The sequence below is a fragment of the Solanum tuberosum genome, unplaced genomic scaffold (genome assembly GCF_000226075.1).
Source record: "Solanum tuberosum cultivar DM 1-3 516 R44 unplaced genomic scaffold, SolTub_3.0 scf00312, whole genome shotgun sequence".
In the NCBI taxonomy this organism is placed as follows: Eukaryota; Viridiplantae; Streptophyta; class Magnoliopsida; order Solanales; family Solanaceae; genus Solanum; species Solanum tuberosum.
This window is the reverse complement of record NW_006239237.1, coordinates 312,142-336,662: the sequence shown is the minus strand read 5'-3', so window position 1 is coordinate 336,662 and position 24,521 is coordinate 312,142. Positions and strand designations below refer to the sequence as shown.

General features: G+C 34.0%; 2 protein-coding genes across 5 annotated transcripts; one reads left to right on the top strand and one right to left on the bottom strand.

Annotated features, from left to right (window-relative positions):
- Positions 1-512: 512 nt before the first annotated feature.
- LOC102581354 (gamma-glutamyl hydrolase 2-like) lies at positions 513-7,621 on the bottom strand. The gene is made up of 10 exons (XM_006359971.2): positions 7,234-7,621; positions 5,765-5,851; positions 5,384-5,473; positions 4,478-4,572; positions 3,571-3,631; positions 2,661-2,750; positions 2,463-2,525; positions 1,598-1,686; positions 1,024-1,119; positions 513-938 (listed from the first exon to the last, which is right to left on the bottom strand). Exons 1-10 carry the CDS (start codon positions 7,537-7,539, stop codon positions 881-883), a joined length of 1,035 nt encoding a protein of 344 aa, XP_006360033.1. The 5' UTR covers positions 7,540-7,621; the 3' UTR covers positions 513-880.
- A 3,803-nt stretch (positions 7,622-11,424) lies between these two features.
- LOC102580802 (uncharacterized) lies at positions 11,425-24,058 on the top strand. Of its 4 annotated transcripts, none has more exons than XR_368309.2 (5): positions 11,425-12,257; positions 23,015-23,132; positions 23,296-23,555; positions 23,677-23,750; positions 23,898-24,058. XR_368309.2 is itself a non-coding variant. In XM_006359970.2 (4 exons), exons 1-3 carry the CDS (start codon positions 11,536-11,538, stop codon positions 23,512-23,514), a joined length of 1,059 nt encoding a protein of 352 aa, XP_006360032.1. In that variant the 5' UTR covers positions 11,425-11,535; the 3' UTR covers positions 23,515-23,555; positions 23,677-24,058. The 4 variants fall into 4 exon arrangements, 2 of the variants coding, with proteins under 2 accessions (XP_006360032.1, XP_015170139.1); XR_368308.2 differs by having other exon boundaries at positions 23,677-23,788; XM_006359970.2 differs by having other exon boundaries at positions 23,677-24,058.
- Positions 24,059-24,521: the final 463 nt, after the last annotated feature.

The following is a 24,521-nucleotide window of genomic DNA, read 5'->3' as shown; positions in this document are numbered from 1 at the left end:
ATTACTCGGGAGGAAATGAAAAGGAAAGCGAGAGTTGTAGTGAAGTTGAAAGTATTGTTTCATCATTAATTAGAGTTCACAGGTTCAAGTCTTGCTCGGTACGAAGTCGCCCGGGTTAAGAACACCTACGTGCTGGTAAACGAAAACCACCTCGACCGGATCAGAGTAAACAACAATGTCGAATCAGGCCGCCCTTTGCCTTGAAAGAATTCACACGCGGCCACCAGCTTTCCCAAAATAAGGGGAGATCTGCTGCTTATTGCTCACGGAAACATCCGACCTATACTATAGTCAAGTCGTTCGCCTTAGATTCTGTTGAATTGTATCGAATCCATTTTCTATTTTAAAGCGAACACTTATAAAACTAGAAAACTTTTTCTTTTTACTTTAATTTAGGAAACACCTGAATCAATCATATTTGAAATAGAAAAAAACAATCATGTAAAAGATTCAAACTGTTGTATGAGAAAAACAACATTGATCCATGTTGAATCAATCTAAGAAGTGTCAACTAGGTTCCAAACATTTTGGTACTTAGTTGTACCAAACAATATCATTAATGATGGTTGAATGTTATCAATATAAATTATCTTTCTTTATAGTACAAAATAAAAATTTGTAATTACTACAAACACTTGGAAAGCATAAAAACTCAGAGACTTGTGCTCCAATTCAAATCATGCAAACCTGAATATAGAAGGTGGATGATGGAACAATTATAAACAATCATCATCCAAGTAGTCTGAAGTTATTCGTTTTCCAGGAGATCGCTGAATAACTGGACGAGCACAAACCATGAACAACATCCACTAATGACATCTATCTTCATATATAATCTTTGATCATGCAATTAGTCAATGCTTTTGCAGTTCACTTGCATCTACAGAGAGCTCAAGGTGGGACGCGGAGTGAAGAGGTAGACCTCCTCAAAACTCCCCCTACATTACACGGGAAGGAGAATCTTGAATTTCGTCTTGTTAATTCTTAAGAATCACAACCAGTAAGAGGGTGATGTGAACTTACCGAACCTTCCCAGCATAAGAAGGACTGTAATTGTAGATGAGGTTGTCAAGCACTTTGCTGGTAGCCGGCTTATTATTAGAAGATTTTCTAGCTTCACTGCAATTTACAAATAAAAATAAATAAATAAACAAACAAATAGAAGAGGCAAAACAAGAAGCACGGCTTTATTCAGAAATTGACAGGTTTCAGAATAACTTTGGCTCACTTCTTACTGCACACAGAGCGGGAAAGAACTGAGAAAGGAGCTAATAATTATGGATTAACAAAAAGGGTTGTTCTTGTGCTTTTTTCTCATTTTCTTTAGTGACGTAATAAAACAGTCATCACTGGCGAGGTGAAGAGTAGGAGGATCGCCTTATAACTTCCCATCAGAAAAGAATGACCTTTCTGAAACATTTATTGCAGTTTCCTTTTGTAAACAAATCGATATCAAAAATCAATTTCCAAAAATAAAATTAGAACATCATATATAAGAAATTGGAAAGCATTCTCCTGCCTCCCTATTGTGGTCTGAACAAATTCCAAGATCCCCCACCCTTACGGGTCAAGAACACTTAGAAGAAAAGGTCAACACCTGACAAAATAGTTGGCAACATGTTGAGTCACTTGGATTGCATCCTCAGTATGTGGAATCTGTGATGAACCCCACTCGAAAACATTTTTCTGCAATGACCATGAGGAAGTAATGCAGTTAAATTTCAAACCTCTAGTGGAAAATGGCGTCAAAGAGCTTGAATTATCACATCAAGTTCAACCATTTCCTTCAAGAAATAGCCATGCAGGCATGTAAAAAACCGTATCACTATTCCTCACTTAATAGAACCTTATAAGTCATGCAATCATTCCTATGGTCATCCCCGACTAGACATGGGAGGAACAGAATAAATATTGTTGATAATACCATTTCAAGAAATAGCCATGCAGGCATGTAAAAAACTGTATCACTATTCCTCACTTAATAGAACCTTTTAAGTCATGCAATCATTCCTATGATCATCCCCGACTAGACATGGGAGGAACAGAATAAATATTGTTGATAATACCATTTCAAGAAATAGCCATGCAGGCATGTAAAAAACTGTATCACTATCCTCACTTAATAGAACCTTATAAGTCATGCAATCATTCCTATGACCAACCCCGACTAGACATGGGAGGAACAGAATAAATATTGTTGATAATACCATTTCAGATACATAATTTTAAATCATGCATTCTAGAAAAGAAAAGGCGTTATTAGAAAAACTGTTATCAGATATCTAAATTATAGGGAAAAGCAACAAATCCACAAAATAAAGTAAGAAACTGCAGCACTTAAGAAATGCTACCTGACATGTTATCAGATCTAACAACAATGTTTTCTGTACTTTAAACAACAACTAAATCCTGTTTGTCTCAGATGGAATTACAGACAAGACAACAGTAACCAAAGACAGTACCTCTGGGTGCCACTGGAGTGCAGTTACGGGATAGTGTTGTGCTTGAACACTGGAGACATAGACCTGAATCAAATTTTTAAACAAATCAGAAAGAAAAAGGTTCAACACTTCAACTAGTTTATACTAGACTCTGTACAATTTGATGAGATTCTCCCAGATATTTCAGAGGGGGGTGAAGGGATAAAATATGTCATGTACCTTGTTTTTCTTATCAACACTAGTTGTCAATACCCTGAAAAAGCCACACAGGTCATTATTTGCTTGAAGCCTTTCTGGTGATATACCAAACTGTAGCATGAGAAAACAATTTTTATTCAGCCTCACCACAGTAATCCAAAAGTGCCAAATAAGGTCCTTGGGACTAGGATAATACAGATAAAAATTGAAAGACAAATTGCAATATCTAGCATACATAGAATTCATTCTAAGATTAGCATATATTCGTTTGAAACTGTTTTCTCCCCCGTCATTGCACTAACATAGTCTTTTTATGCTGTGATCACGAATCGCTGGAAGAATGATTTGATCTACAACCATGAACCATACAATCTTAACCTATCAAAAAAGTCATTAATAACAATAAGGGCAGTTCTCTGGCCCAATGAGCATACACTACCCAATGAATCAGGATAAAGAATTTTTATGATGTAATAGCAACAAAGGTTAGTTCATCTTTCAGTAAGGTATGACAAATACTCATTAGGAATATTAAGAATGTTGTCCAGAGAAATTGCAGTAGAGCTGCAGAAAGCAACTTGAATAAATTCTGCAGGCAATGAAACAGATATGGATGTAATCCCAAGGCAGGTAACTCAACAACAAAGATCCCAATTATTCGTAGTGAAACCAAGGAATCCTACATTTCTAAGTTCTAACCGTTTCCGACCTGATACAAGACATAAAACTACACAAAGTAGCTGGAATACTTTTACTGTAACATTCAGGAGTAATCATGATCTCACAAAGTACAAAGAGTATCATCGTGAAGTCATCACAATCTCCACCTCGAGAAGAGAAAAAAGATAGTAAATCTTGTACTGACCAAAAATAATGTACAGAAATGGAAGTGCGACGAAAGGAAAAGAAAAACCTATCATGTGAAACGCACATGATGATTTTGCATCACAAGACAATGTGTACTCATCTTCTTTAGCAGCACAGGTGGAAACCTGCAGAAAACAGTTGATAGCCAATTGTCTATTGTCAAAATTAGAATTACCATAGGCCCCTTCACACATTATGAAACTGTTGACATAGGTGTCAAATAATATAAATATTCAATTCACATGAGTTACTATATGCGTTGCTTTAAAAAAAAAAAGGCAAAATGTGTCTTGTGACAGTTCAATCAGAATGCAGGCAGAAAAACAACAGACAATGCCTTCCCACTATGCTCATAACCTACTACATGAACTTGGTTGTGGATACGTATCCCGTTGCGGGTGGCCGGTGGGTGTAAGTATCCGGTATTATTACACGCAATTTCTTGCTAATCTCTAGACATATTTTCATATCTAACTAAGAGTTCGCATGCATATCACACCAGTTCAAAACTGGTGCTCCATGTATCATAGCTCATAATACCACCGATTCCCTGTAATTCTTTTAGGATCAGTCTTACAATCAAAACGACTGTTTCAGAACCACAGGTGCAAGAAAATATGGACACTTATAGCAAATCAGATTGCAATACCAAGTCTTAATCTTGGTTGTTCAAATATCCACACTTTCCTATTATGTGATAATTAGTACCACAGAGGGAAAAAAGGATTCTACAAACCATTTGAATTTTCTAAATCTGAAAACACACACATTACTTATGATTTTCTGTCATTCAGGCACTTGAACTTGGAAGTTTTTTTTAAAATCTAGCATTAAAGCCTTTAAATGAGGGTAATCTGGGAGTTTCCCAAGTGGAACATAAATGGAGGAGGAAAGAAGAGGGAGAAAGAGAAGAGAAGGGAAAAAGAAACTAATAGTCAACGATAAGAAAGGGCGTGAAAGGAAATTTATACCTTCCAAAAACTGTTCCGTCAAATTTTATATTTTCTACAAATTGTACTGTAGACGCTTGATGCGATGCACTGAATTCCTCAAGAATGTTATTGTCCTATTACATCAAAAAAAAATGTTAATATCAACATAACAGAAGATTATAGGAGTGAAACAATGAGCGGAGTTGTTTGGTTCACACAGGTATTGGGGAATAATGATCCCCTACACTACTTTAAATGGTGGGAACATATCTCTCACATCATGTGTTTGGGTCATGAATTACTTGAGAGAAACACGGTAGCTTTGATGTGTTAAATACTTTGCAAATTTATTCCAGAAGTAATTAACAAAATATCAACAAGGCATGAAATTATAGTCAAGTACAGTTAATTAGAATATTGTGAAATTGGGCATGGGTAAAAACGAATTAGAACTCACTACACAAATTTAAATCAGAAAGAAAAAGCAAATATAATGTCAACCAGAATATATAATTCAATACCGATTACTGATATTATCTGCAGTAACTTCTTACTCCTCATCAAGATATGATCCAACACCCCTTTTTATGTTCTACCTCAAAACTGCCTTTGGAGTCTTCCCCAAAATAACTACGGTAGAATAATCGAATAATACCACAAACAACGAGCATCTTTATACCTATTCATAAAGATATTTGAATTTTTGGATATACTAAGAACGCACAAGTATTAGGAGCTTAAACTTTATCCGGAATGTGTAAGCTTTTGTTGACTTCCCATAGAAATTTTACATTCTGTTAAAGTTTGTTCGCTAGTCCAGAGAATTTCACATCAAGTGTGTATTGCACAAATTACTCAGTGCTAAACAGTTCTGACTTCTCAAATTTAAGTGCCTTCTGATAAACTTAAAAGTACCAACTCTATCTTCCCATACACCCTCATTACCTTGGAGATGATCATTGTTAAAAGTTCAAAACCCAAGCAGATGGCAAGAAGAGGGAAATGCTCACCCGCGTCATTCTTCTCAAGAACTTTCTGCAATATCAGGAAAAAACTTACAATCAGTGTACAAACAATGTTGATACAAACATCTTCGAACTAAACAAAAACAACCCTTAAGACGATGATAATTAGCAGATAATGTATGTGAATTAAAGTATACAAGCTCGTAGATATCCTATTCAAAGTAAAAACTAGGGAATTTGTTTGTGTCAAGCTTTTGTCCAGGTATCATGCAGGTCCACATACAGGGTATTTTTCAAGTGAAGAAAAAATGCAGCAGCAGCGACATGATTAGAAGAAAGTGTACAAAAAGGAGAAAGTTACCTCAAATATTCCCTTAACAACTTCAAAGTAGAGACCCTTCTTGCTCCACCCTCCAGTGAAGATAATTCCATTAACTAGATTAAGTTTCTGCACATACATTGAATTAACATATGTGATATGCCACACTGCAAATGCGTAGATGACAGATAATAACATGCTTTGTCAGGTCTTTTATAATAGCTTAGTGGTTTTTAGATACCTTCAGGCTAATATGTACGCAATCATCATTTAAATATACACAATAAGAAGATAATGATGGTGAAAGATAGAAGGGATTCTTATTATTTCCAAACACAAGAGCGAGCTAAAATTAGAGCAAAAATAAGTGTGAAAAAATAGACTTTGGGCCTAACTCAACCGCAAAAGTAAGCTCATATGGGGAGCATTGCCCAAGACCATATAAGGAGGATCACAACCCATTCTCTCAACCAATGTGGGACTTAACACTCCACTGCACGCTAGGATTGAACAACTAGAGTCTCAATAACATAACAAGGAGATCCAACATTAAGAAACATAACAATAGAGATCAATGGGTTTGACTTGATACCAAGTGAAGAAATGGGTTTTGGGCCTAACACAACCCCAAAAGCAACCTAATGAGTAGAGGATTGCCCAAGACCATATAAAGAGGGTCACAACCCATTCCCTCAACCATACAAGAATGGTAAACTCTTAGATCAGATAAATCGAAGTGTTTGGTCTATATAAAAGAGTCAGGCCCCGTGCTTGCTTTGAGATAAGATGGTGACATACTTAAATGATAAGGAACTAAGTAGTTTTGGGATTTGTACAAGGCCAAACAGTCAATCAAATCAACTATATTTCAAACACAAACTAGTTGACATCAGCCATACAAATGCTTTTTGTATCCATACACTCTACTTAGACCCATGGGCAGAGCCAACTTGTGGTCAGGGGTTCATCCGAACCCCCTTCAACGGAAAACCATACTATTTCTACATGGTTAAAACTACTTTTTATGCATATATAGAAAATGTTGAACCCCCTTCGGCTAGTTCATGTGTCTACTTCTTCAAATTTTGACCTCTCTCAGTGAAAATCCTAGCTCCACCAATGGTCACACCAATTTCATACTATAACAGACATGGACGTTCAGATAATTCATCAATAGAATATTATACTCAGTTTCAACTTTTTGATAAGGTAAGATAACTATCTACTCAAACTTATTTATGCTCAAGTTAAATGCAGAGCTTTTTGGTTGTTAAGTTATATCAACAATTCTAGTCCTTCTAGTTTACACTAAAGTGGCTTAAGTAGCCCTCGAGGAGTCCGTTTATTCTCTCCGTCTGAGCTTTCAAGGATATACTGACAGTAGGTCGTCTTCTAACATTACCTACAAGTTTCAAAAGTCAACTTCGTGTACATCATACACAATCACATAAATTGGCACGAAGAGAATAGTAAGTACAGCTAAAATTAAAGGTAGGAAGTAAAATATTTACTTGATTGATAATTTCAGGAGGCTCTGTATATATAATCGGGATAACTCTAGCACCAGCCATTTCAGCAAACTTGACATAAGAAGCAGCTATGTATGAGACATCACTGGCGTTGTTGAGACGACCAGAAGCTCCGTCACCGGGATGACTAACAATTCCGATGACCGGCCGGTAATTAAGTGCCGGATCAGTCGCCGGACAGCTAGGAAAATTCAATTGGGACTCAATGATCTGGGGTTTCACATGAGTAGCCATCAATTGGATGAAAATTGTGAAAAATGGAATCAAAAAATTGGTTTCCATTTGCATTGATGAATTGATGAAATCTGAGGAGAATTGATTTTCTTCTCCTCTTGTGTTCTTTGAGTTTTGAATATGAAAGTTACATCTTTGGTTTTTTATATGAAATATTTTTTTATTGCTAGTTTTTTATTTGAACTATCTCGCTAATCGTAATATATATATAAAAAAAAAAAATTGAGGTATGCTTGATTAATAGTTGGTGATATTTTTTTAGGTAGAAATAAGGGTGTGTATCGGTGGATTCGGTTCGATTTTATCTATTATTGGTTTGATTTATCGATTTTCGGTTCTTAAATGTGTTAAATCAATAAGATATTTTTTTATCGATTTTTGGTTTTCGATTTAACCAATAATAAAATGTTTATAAAATAAATATATGACTTCTCCAACAATTTGACGCGACAAGATAACAATAATAACTAACATGAAAAGAACTATACAAGTGTAACATAAGGGCATCTCCAATCTTGTTCTCTATTTCACTCTCCAAATATAGAGTTTTCTATATTTTCAGACAATCAACTCCAACTCAATTCTCTATTTTACTCTCCAAAAAATAATATTTTTCTCTCTCTTCAATATTATATTATTATTTCTATTTCATTCTTATTTTCTTATTTCATAATATAAATCTCCTCTTCTTCTTTTTTTCGAAATAATCACTTTTATATAATTTTCATGTGATATAAAATTTTATTTTTCAAAATTTTTTAATTATAAAATTATATTTTATTCTAAATTTCTAAATAACATAAATTGGAAGCAAATATTATATAATATACAAATTCATGAACAATTCAAATAAAAGTGAAATCATTAATGAAAAATAATTATATAAGCATTACATAAATACCCAACTTTCAAGATTATTATGTTTCTCACATAAATGCTCTATTAACACGTTATGGAGTTCAAAATGAGCATTTTTGTCCGTAATTTTTTTATGTCTAGCTAAAAATTGTTCAAATCGAAGATTTTCATCTACCACCATTTTGGTCATTGCAATTGGAGCCTCTATGACATCTTGAATTGGTGCATTAAGATTATGTTCATCCTCGATTATCATGTTGTGCAGTACAATACATGTAGTCATTATATCATGCAACACTTCCTTTCTCCAAAAACGTGATTGTCCTACAATAATTGCAAAACATGATTGTCCTACAATAATTGCAAAACGTGATTGCAAACCTCCGAATGTACGTTCAACATCTTTTCGGCTCGATTCTTGTTTCATCGCGTAATATTTCTTCTTTTGAGAGCGTGGATTACGAATAGTTTGAACAACTGTAGACCATTTAAAATTGTGCATTCTTTATAGTGAAAATTAATAATAAAATCAAATTATATTAAATTGACAAAAAAAAATTAAAAAATTGAAATATTATTAATTCGGAATGAAAGTAGTAAATATTAAATAATGGAGTGTATATTTTTTAAAATATTATATTACATTTAAAAAGAATTACAAATATTAGAGATTTAATTCATAGCATTTTATGAAAAATAATATGTTAATTACAAAATAATAGAAAGAATAATAAAATAATGAAAAAAGTGAAATAAGAGAGTGTGAATAGTAGTTCTTCAAATTTGGAGAACTACTATTCAACTCTCTATATATGGAGAATAAAGAGTGAAATGAAGGGTGGTTGGAAAGCTCATTCTCTATTTTTACTCTCCAAATATAGAGAATGGAGAGTAAAATAGAGTGGGATTGGAGATGGTCTAAAGAGAAATTAAGAGGAATAGTGTTCTTACTTTATTTTTTGACGTTTTGTATAATGTGAAGTTGTAAACTCAAAGTCATCATAAAGTGTAAATAGAAGGCGAAAAGGCAAGATAATAACTAGTAAAGTATTGAGATTAATAATTAATATTTATGTATGGATGAAGTAGTAAATTATTATAGTCTTAAAATGGGTTATCGGTTTATCCAATAACTCAATATTAAGAAACCAAAACCAAATCGATAACCCGATAATTTTTTGTAATAAAATCATTAAAAAATCATTAATCCAAGAGCAATAAACTAATAGCACTTTTTCGGTTCGATTTTTGTACACCCCTAAGAAAAAACGATTATTTGATAATTTAGATAGGAAACTCGCAAAAAACGTGATACTTTACGTATATTTATTTTACTAAATATGCACAAACGAATTACCTTTTCACGAGTTTCATAACTATACTATCGAGTATTTATATTTCATTATTACCTATTATTTATCAACATATATAACAACTAATATATGATAATATGTGGTGTACACTCTCTTTTTGTTTACAAATGGTATCAAATGGAATTTCATGGGGATAAATGATAATTAAGAAATCAATTGGAAAAATTTAAACAAGAATTAAGCACAGCGATTAGAAACAAACATGATTAATTTTTTTGGTTGCAAGTATCAATAATAATGAATTCTAACGATTTAAAACGACTAATTTTATTTTCATTTACATTTTCAAACAGACAAAACTTCATATTATATAGAATTGTATATCTTAACTCATCATATACAAAATTTAGTTCGATAATTATTCTATTTTTTATGTTATAAATTTTTGATTATTTTTTGTCGAAGCAAAATCTTTCATTATCTACATTATACATATACTTACTCGTTGTATAAAAGTTTCACCTGCAACACAATGTAAAAATTAACTCGATGACTATTTTACTTTTTTGATATAGAATTTCAATTACTTTTATCTTGAGATAAAACTTTTCATTATAAACACAATGTATATCTTGCCTTGTTGTATATAAATTTTGCCTCATACGGCAAAACTTAAGAATTTTAGACAAGGGCAACATTCCAACACTAGTGATACACTATAAGTTGGAATCATATATGCCTCGATACATAAAAAATATAATTATCAAAAGATTGCATATAAAAAAATAATATCAACGATATGTTTAAAAGGTTCAAGCAAGCATTTGTTAACTAACATAATGTTAAATTGCATTACAAAGCATTAGTCACCGACTAATGTCATTATTTCACAATTTAAACGTTTCATCCAACGTTCAATACGTTAATACTAAAAATGTGTTTGCTGAAACACTTATTCTTCAATCATATTCTTCTTACCTTTGGCTTATGCTTTATCATCATTAACATCGACCAATTTTCGCTTCTTTTTATTGCATTCCAATGATTTCAATAGACTTCTAGGTGCAGCATACATGAATTTGAAATCCAGAGGATCTCCACCCTATAATAGAAAGAATCAAGTCATGTCAAAGTTATAAGAAAATAATATCTAACAAGAAGTAATTTTCTTTTCATACCTTCTCCATAAATTCTAAATATTTTTTCTGTTGCTGAATGAAATTATACTCATCTCTGTCAATAAGAAGAAATCACACCATAAGTATGAATATGATAATTTATAATTAAAGAACTTCACATAAATAAGTAGGTTAAAGAAGCATATGAAGCTAACACTACCTTATCTCTGCTTGACGCTTCTCAATTTTCGTCCTCTTTTTGATACCAACATCAACTTCGCCTTCAACAATTTTTTCTGGTCCGTTTTTCACTAGTCCTCCTTTGATCGAATTAGCTTCAGATAGATAAAGATACTTTTGTCCAGAAATCCCCATTAAATAAGTAACAAGAGCAAAAATTTAATACCTGAGATACGAAAATAAAAATTAAACATCACTTTTTTGAGGGACAATCCATATAAATTACGATGGAATAAAGATAAAATATGTTAGAGGATGAAAAAGATACAATCAACAATAAATTATCACTTCTAAAACTTATTTTCCCTATTTTCATTTTTAGAAAACTATTTCACTCAATATATATATTTTAAATATTTTAACCAACCGAACATAAAATCGAACATACCCCTAGCCCATAAGGAACTCCATGTACTTTTAGTTTGGCCCAACCCAATACAAATCCGCAGCTGTAAGCCTACATGTATTGCTTGCAAAACCCCTAAAACCCCTCTAATGGCAGAACTTCATCTTCCCTGTATATGCTCATCAATGGTTCAGTGACCAAATTACCAGTAAACCCACCAATGATATACCTGAGAAAATTCAATTCTTGGCGTTTTTTAACAATTCTTCAACTCCCCCGTAACTCAATAGCATCAACATGCTTGAATTCATCTGCCCCATATCAATTTTCATCATCTTTGGGAAGACCCTTTTCGTTTTCAGCTCAGTCTCAGAAAAAATCAGCAAGTTCAGATAGTGTAGCAAAGAAACCATTGGGTGTTTTCTTTCAAGAAGCTGTTGGTCTCTTAGAAAAGTCTGAAGTATCAGAAAGTGAGGATGAAACTGAAAACAAAGAATTGAAGTGTAAGTTGAGAAAATTGGAGGAAGAAGTGAGGGTTTTGCGGGAGAAGAGGAAAAATGAGAAAGCTAATAAGGAGGAAGCTGGAAATGGTGATGGGGTGTCAGAAAATGAGGGGAAGAGTAAGAAATTACATGAATTGTTTATGAATGAGGAAGTTAGGAGTGTAAAATCAAGGAAGTTGATGCCGTTAAGCATGGAGGATCATACTGTGTTCAAAGAGCTTTCACCTGATATGGTGATGTTTGTGACTCATTTATACAATGAAGGGTACTTTAAAGATTCAAACTTTTTGCCTAGGAAGAAGTTCGATATTTCTTGCTTCGAGAATAGCTATGCCCGTGATTTTGTGAAGTATGCAGCTGAGCAGTTTGGTAGAGATCACCAAGAGATTGCTAAGTAAGAATCAATTTAGTTACATTTGCCCATTAAAATATTGATTGCTACTATTAGTTTTCTGTTTGTTACGTTGTTTATTCATCGAAGTTTGTTAGTCTGATTTGTGTTTTGTTAATCTACCTAAATCTTCAACAATGAATTCAGTATGCTAATTGTTGAATAAAATAGAAGGAATTATTTGCTTATATCTTATGCAAAGATAGAAGCTGACTGTTAATTAACTGATAACGTCGAATCGTTGATGATGTTGCAGCGTTTGGGGAATAAATCATTCTTTTGGATTCTTCCACTATAGAAAAATGTTGGGCAGACTTCAGTGCGTCATACCGAATGTGATGTCCTAGATTTGTGATGTCTTAAGTGATATGAGTGACACCATTATATCCCTTTCCCATGTTTTTTTTTCATGAGCAGAAAAGGGATAGAAAAAGAGAGTAACTGCTTTATAAAATCATCAGATTGTCTAACGTGTAAGAACTCATCTTACACACCTGTACCAGATTGATCAGCAACAGATTACAAATGCCTCTCTTTTTATACCCAAAATTGTCTACCAAAAATTCTTAGCAGATATGATGGCCGTAGAATTGAAGGCTTCGGTGACACTGTCTAGTGAAAGAGTCATCTCTTCTCTCTGCTCACATACTTCACTAATCTAATACAGCTACTTGTATATTTTAGAATCATGGCTTTGTTTACTAATTCTTTTTCGTATGTGGTCCCTTCTTGATTTATTTGTTGGAAATTTATGGTTATTGAACCCGTGGTTGGGGGTTATTTATTTGTTCGTGGTCCCTTTGTTTATTGTATGCCATTAGATCCAATATCTTTTTTTGTTCTCATATCACCGGACTGGTTCCTATTTCCTTTCTTTTATGGCTTGCATGTGCTGGTTTCCGTAGAATGAATGAAAATGCTGAGTTGATTTTCAATTATGGGGGAATTTGGGTCCGGAAACCTCAGTTCTGATCTATACTAAAAGACGGATACACATGTGACCCTGCATTTAGAGATTAATATAGTGAGGAGTTCAAGGTGTTTAGAAGGGAAAGGACTAAAGAAATCAATGAAAAATTAGACAAGTACAAAGATTAGAAAAAGTATGAATTGTAAGGATATCCAGAAGCTAGAAGAGTTATATGCAATTGCTAATGGTAAGAGTTTGAAGATAGAAAAGAGTGACACAAAATGTCTTGATATAAATGCGACGTTAAATGTCCCTTCAAGTGTTTTATATTTAAGGATGGGCAAAAACCAAGCCTTTTAAGATCAAGACTTTGAACTCCAAATCACCATTGTAATCCAAGTTACCAGAATCATGGAGGTGATGCTCAAACTTTAGCACAATACCTTAGGAGAAAAGTCCAGAATAGTCCTAAGTATTAGAGCAATGATATGAGAAGATCAAAGATATGAGGGGAGACTGGGAGGGAGAATTCATGCTTAATGTTAGCAAGTTAAAGATGAAAAGAGTTAAGAGGATTGTTTTGGAGAAGTGGTATATGCCAAAGAATTGAGAGAGAGTAATCCTGATTCTGATGTGGTGATAAATATATCCATTAGTAGGGCTGGATGGCACATAAACCAGTATATAAGTCTCCTTAGAGTTCCATCTATGCACCTCAGTCAAGTGGTACTCTTAACATTTTAATCTTGAATTCTTAGTTACAAGTTACAACACTAATCTATAGTGCTAGAAGAAACTTTGCTATGATCAATAATACTAGGAGCAAACATTCTCTTCACCCTCATCTAGTGCAAATTGTTTAGTGCATTGAATTTGATACACAACAAATATTTAAGGATTCTAACACCTCCAATACATAGAACCACCATGTGGCCTCGTAATTAACAACTACATCATCTCACTAAACCTTAGCCTTTTCTTATATTCTCGACAAATCTCAATAAATGACAATAGGTATACATCATACCCATGCCACACGTGTATCCATCTTTTAATATAGATGAACTAAGGTTTCTGGACCCTATTACACCATAATTAAAAATTAAGTATGCCTTCCATTCATTCTTCCGAAACTAGCATATGCAAGCCATAAAAGAAAGGAAATAGGGACCACAACAGAGATATACAAAAATAAAAAAATATTGGAATTATGAGATCTGAGGTTCAAATCTCAGCAAAGACCCCGTTACTAGTGAGAGGTGGTAGGTATCCTGTGAAATTAGTCGAGGTATGCAAAAGCTAGTGTGGACACCACGGTCAATAACAAAACATAAATCCTAGCAGAGACAAAAGCACTAGGTGATTTCAAACACAAGGTGATTTCTTCCCATGTGTCTTAGCCTTGGTGGGCAGAGTTACCTGATGCTGATGGGAGGTGACAAGTATTTCGTGGAATTAGTTGAGGTGTGCGAAAACTGGTCCGAACGGTGAACACCACTATTATCGAAAAAATATTGGATCTAACAACATACAACAAATAAAGGGACCATAAGCGAATAAATAATCCCATCTACCAGTTCAATAACCATACAAATCAAGAAGGGGCCACATACAAAAAAGAATTACTCTCTCCGTCCCAAGTTATGTGGCATCATTTGAGTTGACACAAAGTTTAAGGGAAAAGGACTTTGAAATGTGTTTTCTAGAATAAACCTTAGATATTTGTGTGGCTTTTCAATTGTTTCATTAAGAGTAAGTGGAATTTGAAAGTTGGGTTATTTCTAATTATAGAAGGGTGACATTCTTCATGGGACAATCATAGAAGGAAAAGGTGCCACATAATTGGGACGAAGGGAATTGTAAACAAAGCAATTAAAAGCTTCAACATAGCTAGAGTAAAAAATATCTGCTTCAACAAAAAGCATTAAAAGCTTCAACACGACTGGAGTAAAAAATAGTTATCGAAGGCCAAGAATATAAGGGTGTGTATTGGTCGATTCAGTTCGGTTTTAAGTATCATCGGTTCTGTTTATCGGTTTTTGGTTTTTAAATATGCTAAACCGATAATCAAATCAAACCAATAAGATATTTGTTATCGATTTTCGGTCCTTAACGGTTCAATTTTCGGTTTAATCGACAAGTAAATGCTTTCAAAACAAATATACGACTTGTCCAACAATTTGTTGCGAAATAAAAAAGAGAGAAATCAAATTATTCATTGAGTGCAAAAATTCTGCTTAGTGTAGTAAAAGTATAGCAAATACTCACAATTCACAACCTTAGCAGTTGCTTAGCCCTTGCCGTCGTCGTTGCAAACCCTAGCCGCCGCCGTTCTTAGTTCTTTAGGTTTTGATGTTGTGAACCTAAAGACTAAATTAATACTAAAACCTAATGGGTAAATGCCGAGAGCAGATTAAGTAGTATTAATTGTGTAGGGTCTTAATAGTTATAGTCTAATATAATGATTATATTAATATTTTTTGTTTGATATTTATGTATGCCTAAAAATTAAAATAGTTAACTATTATATTCTTAATGGGTTATCGGTAAACCCAATATTAAAAAATCAATATCGAATCGATAACCTAATAATTTTTTTTATAAAACCATTAATCCTATAACCCAATAAGAATAAACCAATAACACTTTTTTCGGTTCAATTTATCAGTCGGTTCGGATTTTGCACACCCCTACAAGAATATATAAATCCCAAACCATAAAATGTTTCATACAAACAACAACAAGATACCCAGTGTAATCCTACAAGTGGGATCTATGGAGGGTAGAGTGTACACATACCTTACTCCTACTTTGTGGAGACTGAGAAACTGTTTTTGAAAGACTACACAATCTCCAAGATGATTTTTTTGAACTCTAGGCTCAAATGCATCAAATAAAAATAGAAGTTTCATATAAAGCATTAATTTTTTTTACCATAATAGTAAGACTTTGGAATTGAATCTTCAAGAAGAATCTTTCAACATTAGTTATGGCCCACAATCTGCCGTTTGAAGTACAAAAGTTTAGCCCTAAATCGCCTGCCACCTCGAAGCTTCTAGGAAATAACGGATGCTTTGGGGAGAAAAGATTGTATCGGGTGTTTAATTTCTTAAAATGAAAACGGGTTGAGTTTTAATAAATAAGTGGGTTTTAATTTAATCCTGAATAAAAAACGTGGCAAGCTTAGATCGACACATGACTATTTTAAGACCCAAATTTGACCCAGGCTGGTCTGTTAGTTTCAGCAGTATGTTTGAGCCCAAAAAAAATGTTAATGAGTATTTTTAGATCAAAAGGTTAACAAAGGGTATTTGTGAACCATTTTCAATGCGTTAGGGATATTTTTGGCTTGTTTCCACTATTTTGAAGATCCAAATTTGACCTAGCTTGATCAGAGTTTCACAGGTATGTTATAGCCAAAAAAACTTAAGGGTGTGTTTAGACCAATTGGTTAACGTAGGGCATTTGTGAGCCATTTTCAATATGTTAGGCGTATCTTTGGCCCTTTTCCGAACTTGAAATGGTATGAAGTGATGCTGTTTTGCATCTGCACCGGAACGATTTAAAAGTCTATGAATTACGAATAAATTAAATCATTTACTAAACAACTAGTATTGCAAAAAAATAACGAGCCAAAATTTTAGGGGGGATTTTTTAGGGTCATTGGCACAAATGCCACATAACTTTTTTTGTCCTTTCACACTTTAAGTTAATAATAAGTGAACGAAAATTACCCCTCCTATGCCCATTGCTTAGGTTTCTTCCCAATTCATCTTCTTTCGTAACTTCATCTTTCTCTACTCCTTCAGATTTCAAACTCAGGAGCTGAAGTATCAACAATGGCAAATTATAGAGATTTTTAGCTATTTAATTAATAAGACTAGTTTTATTTCAACTATTTTTCAAAGAGACAAAACTTCCTATTATATACACTATGCATATCTTGATTCGTTGTGTACAAGATTTACCTCATAAGACAAAACTTAGCTTGATGATTATTGATTATCCTGTTTCTTTTTTTTTTCCATAAAAATTTAACTACTTTGCCTCGACGTAAAACTTTCCCTAATACTCGTTGTATACGAGTTTTGTCTCACAAGGCAAAAGTTAGCTTGATAATTATTCTACTTCATTTTTATAAAATTAAATTTCAACGACTTTTTCCTTGAGGCAAAACTTCCCATTATATTTACTATGCATATCTTGTCTTGTTGTATAGAAATTGGAAGTTTTTTCAAAGCAACCCACCTAATACCCTTTACCAACAATACATGGGCAACAGTTCAGCATGTGTGGTGCACTATAAGTTGGAATCCCTTGTCTTAAAACATGTAAAATATAATTAGCAAAAGTTTTCACCGGAGAATGATAAAGCATCCATAGTATGATTAAAAGGATCAAGCAAATATCTGTTAACTAACAGAATCCTGAATTGCATTACAAAGCACTAGCCACTGTCTAATGACATCAATGTTCAACTTAAACGTTCCATCCAATGCCCAATACATCAATAAATGATGTGCTTGTGGGAACACTTATTCTTCAGTTTTCTTTTTCTTCCTTTTCTCTTTCTTTTTACCTGTGGTTTGTTTTTCATCATCATTCCACACGTTTCCGCTTCTTTTCCTTACATTTCTGTGAGGTGGATTGCTCCCCAGGTGAAACATAATTCTCAAGTTTGAAATCCAGAGAATCGTTACCCTGCAATAAAAAGAATCGTGTCATGTCAAATCTACAAGAAAAAGATATCTGAACATCTAACAAGAACTTTTCTTCCTTTCATACTTTCTCCAGAAAGTCTAATATCCTTCCATATTCTGCCTGCACTTCACGGCGCACATGTCTGCCAATAAAAAGAAATCACATCATAAGTATAGATGAGGTAATTTATAATCGAAGAATTTCATGTAGGCTGGTTAAAGAAGCAGTGGAATCTAACAGTACCTCAGCTCTCCTCGAATCTTCTCAAGTGCCTGTGCTGGAGATGTTTTGGTACCAATACCAACTCCGCCTTCAACAAATCCTCTCAGTCCATTTTGGTCCACAAATCCTCCTTTGACCGAATCAGGTCTAGATTTTGGTCCAGAAATTCCCATTAAATCAGCAGCAAGAGGAAAAATTTAACACCTGAAACAGAAAAGAGACAAAAATTAAACACTAGTTCGTTTGAAGGACAATCTGTGCAAAAACTTGGGAATTTTGCCCATAAGGAACTTCATGTACTTCTGTTTTGTCCCAACCCAATACAAATTAGAGTCCGCAGCTGTAAGCCGTAGATGTATTGCTTGCAAAACCCCTAAAATCCTTCTAATGGCAGAACATCATCATCCCTTTATATACTCATCTATGGTTATGTGACCAAATAACCAAAAAACCCACCAATGATATACCTGAGAAAATTCAATTATTGGGGTTTTCTAACAATTCTTCCATCAGCATGCTTGAACTCTTCAACCCCATATCAATTTTCATCATCTTTTTGGAGACCCTTTTCATTTTCAGAAAGAACCAACTAGTTCAGATAGATTAGCAAAGAGACCATTGGGTGTTTTCTTTCAAGAAGCTGTTGGCCTCTTAGAAAAGTCTGAACAATCAGAAATTGAGGATGAAAGTGAAATCAAAGAATTGAAGTGTAACTTGAGAAAATTGGAGGAAGAAGTGAGGGTTTTGCTGGAGAAGAGGAAAAATGAGAAAGCTATTAGGAAGGAGGAAGCTAAAAACTCTAATGGGGTGTCAGAAAATGAGAGAAAGAGCAAAAAATTACATGAATTGTTTCTGAATCAGGAGGTTAAGAGTGTATCAAGAAAGTCAACGCTATTGAGTATGAGGATCATACTGTATACAAAGAACTTTCACCTGATATGGTGATGTTCGTGACTCATTTATACAATGAAGGGTACTTTAAAGATTCAACTTTTTTGCCTAGGAATAAATTTGATATTACTTGCTTCGAGAATAGCTATGCTCGTGATTTTGTAAAGTATGCAGCTGAGCAGTTTGGTAGAGATCACCAAGAGATTGCTCAGTAAGGATCAATTTAGTTACATTCCCCATTTTTATATTGATGGCTACTATTTGTTTTCTGCATGTTACGTTTGAAGTTTATTAGTCTAATTTGTGTTTTGTTAAATCTACCGAAATCATTAACAATGACATTTTTGATAGAATTCAGTATGCTAATTATTGGGTAAATATGGAAGGTATTCGTCTTTGCCTTGTGCAAACATAGAAGCAAACAGTTTGTAAACTGATAATGTTAAGAAAGTCAACGCTTTGACTATGTAGGATCATACTTTGTACAAAGAGCTTCCACCTGATATGGTGATGGTTGTGACTCATTTATACAATGAAGGGTACTTTAAAGATTCAAACTTTTTTCTAGGAAGAAGTCTGATATTACTTTCTTCGAGAATAGCTATGCCCTTGATTTTGTAAAGTATGAAGCTTGGCAGTTTGGTAGAGATCACCACAACATAATCAATATCAAGTTTACGAAATGTCAGCTTCTATAAGGCATAGACAAAGACAAATACTTTCCCCTTTTTTCTGTAATTAGCAAACTAAACTATATCAGAAATGTTATTGTTGAAAGATTTTGGTAGATCAACATGTAAGAATTGCTTATAGTATTATTCATCATACTGAAGTTTCTTCATGTACCGTAGATGTACTAGGTGCAATCGCATTCTCTTCAACCTCATCTACTGTAAATTGTTTAATACATTGAATTCACTACACAACAAATATTGAAGGGCTCTAATACCCCCAACACTTAAAACCTACTAGGTGGCCACATGTAACTAATAAGTCCTTCACCTCACTAACCTTAGTTTTTCCTTGTATTCTCAACAGATATCAATATATGACAATAGGTCTACATCATACCCTTGCCACATGTGTACCATCTTTTATTATACATCAACCGAGATTTTTGAACCCAAATACCCCATGATTAAAAATCAAGTCCACATTTTCTTTCATTCTTCTGAAACTAGCACATGCAAGCCATAAAAAAAAGGAAATAGGGACTACACCAGAGATATACAACAACAAGCCTAGTGTAATCCCACAAATGGGGTCTGGGGAGGGTAGATTGTATGCAGATCATATCCCTACCTCGTAGAGATAGAGAGGTTTCTGCTAGACATCGGCTTAAAATAAAGCAATTTGAAAAAGGGAATACATAAATGAGAGCAGTAACAACAACTAAATAATGTGAAATGGAAGAAACACACAATATATTGTGGAAAGAATAGTAATGACAACAAAATAATGTGATAACCAAGGCACAAAAAGCACAGGTGATAATCGAGATCGAAGAACAAGAAATTACGATAATAGTGCTAATTCCACCGGTAAGAAAGAAGGTCCAAGTATGACCACCAATCCTATACCGAAGGAAAGCGAGAGAACGCTCAACTATCAACTAACCTTGTATCATAACCCGTGACATCCAGACCCCCTGTGTAAGGTCATGTCTTCGGTAAGTTCAAGATGCACCCTGTCTTTGTCTAATGACCTCTCCCGATACTTCCTTCAACCTTCCTCTACCTCTCTTGATGCCAATCATTGCCAACCTCTTACACCTCCTCACTAGGCATCTAACTTCTCCATTTCACATGTCCAAACCATCTCAACCTTCCTTTCCTTATCTTATCCACTTGTAAGCCAACTCCTACCTTGTCCTTCCTAATCTTATGCCTCTTGAGGATGCCCACACATCAACCTCAACATTCTCATCCTTGCAATTTCATCTTCTAAACATACAATTTCTTAACTAGTCAACACTCTATCTCATACAACATAGTCAGTCTAACCACCACTCTATAGAACTTACCTTTAAATTTTGGCGGTACCTTGTTATCACACAAGACTCCGAAGGCGAGCCTCCATTTTGCTCATCCCGCATCAATATGATGTGTGACATCCTTGTCGATCTTCCTATTAACTTGAAAAATGACCCTAGATACTAGGAACATCCTCTCTTGGAGAAGACCCGAGCATCAAGCCTCACTTTTACGTTGACCTCATGCGTAGTTTCACCGAACTTACACTCTAAGTATTCAGTTTTGGTCTTGCTCAACCTGAACCCTACAGTCTCTCTAGAATTTGTCTCCAAACCTGAAGCCTATCGTTAACTCCACACCAAAGATATACATAAATAATTTTATATATGGGAATCTAACAACATACAACAAAGAAAAGGACCACAAATAAATAAATAACCCCCATCCACCAATTCAATAACCATAAATCTCTGACAAATCAAGGACCACATACGAAAAAGATTTAATCCTTGCGTCCCAATTTATGTAGGCACCATGTGACTTGGCACAAAGTTTAAGAAAAGAGGAAGGACTTTAAAATGTGTTGTCTGAAATAAACCTTAGATATTTGTGTGACTATAAATCATTTTACTAAGGGTAAAGGTAAAATTTTAAAGTTAAGTTATTTCTAACTATATAAATGTGACATTCTTCTTGGGACAGACTTAAAAGGAAAGGGTGTCACATAAAAATGGGAGAGAGAGAGTAGTAAACAAAGCCATTAAAATCTTCAATACAGATTGTCATCAAAAAAAAATTTAGCTTCAACAGAAAGCATCAAAAGCTTCAACTGACTGGAGTAATTTTTTTTTATCGATGGCCAAGAATATAGAAATCAAACCATAACAAGTTTCATACAAGCAACAACATCATATACAGTGTAATCCTACAATGTAATCCTACAAGTGGGAGAGTATGCAAACCTTATCCCTATTGTTTCTGAAAAACCCTCGGCTCAAGTGCATTATTTCAAAACAGAAAATGTTTTATATTAAAACAATAATTTTTTTTACCTTAATAACAAGTCTTTGAAGATGATTCATGAAGAAGAATCCTTCAAAATCCAATGAAGTTATGACCCTCAATCTCCGGTTTGAAGTACAAAAGTTAAACCCTAAATCGCCTATCACCTCTAAGTTTCGACGCAATAACAGATGCTTTGGGGAATCCCACTAGAGGGTAGAGTGTACGGAAACATTATCCCTACCTTGTGGAGGTGGAGAGGTTTTTTGCAAAACACCCTCGCTCAAGTACATCAAATCAAAATAGAAGAAGTTTCATATAAAGCAGTAAAAAGAATTACCTTAATAACAAGACTTTTGAAATTGATTCTTCAAGAAGAATCCTTTAACATCCAATCTCCAGTTTGAAGTACAAAAATTTAGCCCTAAATCGCGCTTCTAGGAAATGACGGATACTTTAGGGAGAAAAGATTGTATTGGGTGATTAATTTGTAAAATGAAAACGAGGTGGGTTTTAATAAAGGCATGAGTGGGCTTTAATTTAATCCTATATTGAAAATGTGGTAAGCTTTGAATGACACATGACTATTTTAAAGACCCAAATTTGACCCAGGCTGATTCGTTAGTTTTAGGGCTATGTTTGAGCCCAAAAGAAAACGTTATGGGTATTTTTTGACCAAAAGGTTAACAAATGGTATTTGTTCGCAATTTTCAATACGTTAGGGATATTTTGGCCCTTTTATGTTTTTTTAAGACCCATATCCATTAGTTTCAGAGGTTTGTTTGAGCCCCCTAAAAAACGTTATGGATACTTTTAGACCTAAAGGTTAACCGAGGGTATTTGTGAACCATTTCAATCGGTTGCAGGTATTTTTGGCTCTTTTCCGAACTTGAAAGGTATGGACTGATGCTGTCTTTCATTTGGAATGGTTTATCTTGACGAATTCCCACATTTCGCTTGTATTGTGTTCAGGATGGTTTTCTTTGTTTAGTTTAGACACTGCTTTATACACCTTAGCTTTCTTCATTCAGTTCCTTAATCTATTAAACTTGGTTGTTCAGATGGTTGTCTGGCAGTGACTTGAAAAAAGTCGCCCTTTTTGGTTGCCCTTCTATTGCAAAGAAGAACGTTTTATCTGCTAAGAGGTTGCGTACATATTTCAGAATTCAAGAAGATAATGTAAGTCACTTTTGCTCTTAAGAAACTTCATCACTTCCCTTCTCTGCTCCTAAGATCAAATAAGATTATGTAAAATTTCCTTTTTTGGTATATTCTCGAATTTCTTCCCACCTTTCTCCTATCTTCCCCTTATGACCTGAAACTTTATGTGCTTTTACTTCAGGTATGCAGCAAATGTGCCTTAAAAGTATCATGCAAGTTTGTGAATCAGAATCTCCGGAAAGGCGATATGACAAATTTACACTTGGCTGGTGTAATGAGGGTTATTACTCTGTATGCGCTAGAATCAGTTCCTCCCCAGTTAGTAATACCAGATGAAATAAAGGCTTCTGTCAGTCGATTGCTGATGGACATCTTGAGACTTAGTCAAACTGTATCTTAAACGCTTCTTCAGAATCCGATGAGTTGATCAGCAGCATACAGGTAAAATTGGTCTCATTGACAGTGAGGTGCTTATATCCCGACAGGATCATGCTAGTTCTACGCCTGGTTGCTCTACATTTTGTCATTCTTATTCACGACTAGTAGTGCCTATGGTATTCAGGTAATGAATCCACGTGCCAAGATGGGCGTTGGGGTTGAATCTCTGGATAACAACGGAACCTTAGCTGGGTCAAGGTGATCGAAGTCAATTGCTCGTTTCTTATAGGAAAACTGTAAATGCATCTCCTTCGAAACATATCTTAGATCTGAGATCTTCAACAAGATTTCGTTCAATTTTGCAGATAACCTAAATGTACTGAAGTCAAATATTTGTATTTGCAGGAAATATATGAAGAAGTTCCTCCCATTGATGTACTTAGAATTACTTATTTAGAACAGAAATTTGGTCATACTTGCCATATTCGTTAATATTGAGGATGTATTGGTTCTATCTATTTAATTTAGTGAAAGTATAAATCACATGACAAGGCTAATGTTTCCAATATTTCTTTTATTTTAATTTATGTGTTCTAATTTGATTGGATATAAAATCTTAAATGTTTTTTTAATTTTTTTATGATCTTAAATTAAAGTTATTTATAATATGTCAAAATATTTTCTAGTATTGTGATCTTAATATGTTATATGGAATGTTGACATTTAAAAATCATTACTAAATTTTAAAAAATATTTTTATTTTTGAATAAAAGACTAAAAAAAGAAGTAAGATAGATAAATACTCTTTTTATTCAAAATTATCTATCGTGATTATATTTTTTTTGTAATTTTAGATGTTCGAGACAGTTAATTATTCTTTTCTTATTATATTTTAGTAGTAATTGCTCATGAAATACATTACAAACACCTCAATTATGGAGAGATGAGATATTATGAACAAAAATTATGGTAGTGTTTGACTATATATTTTGAATTAGATTTTTAAAATTTCTCTTTAAATATATGTTT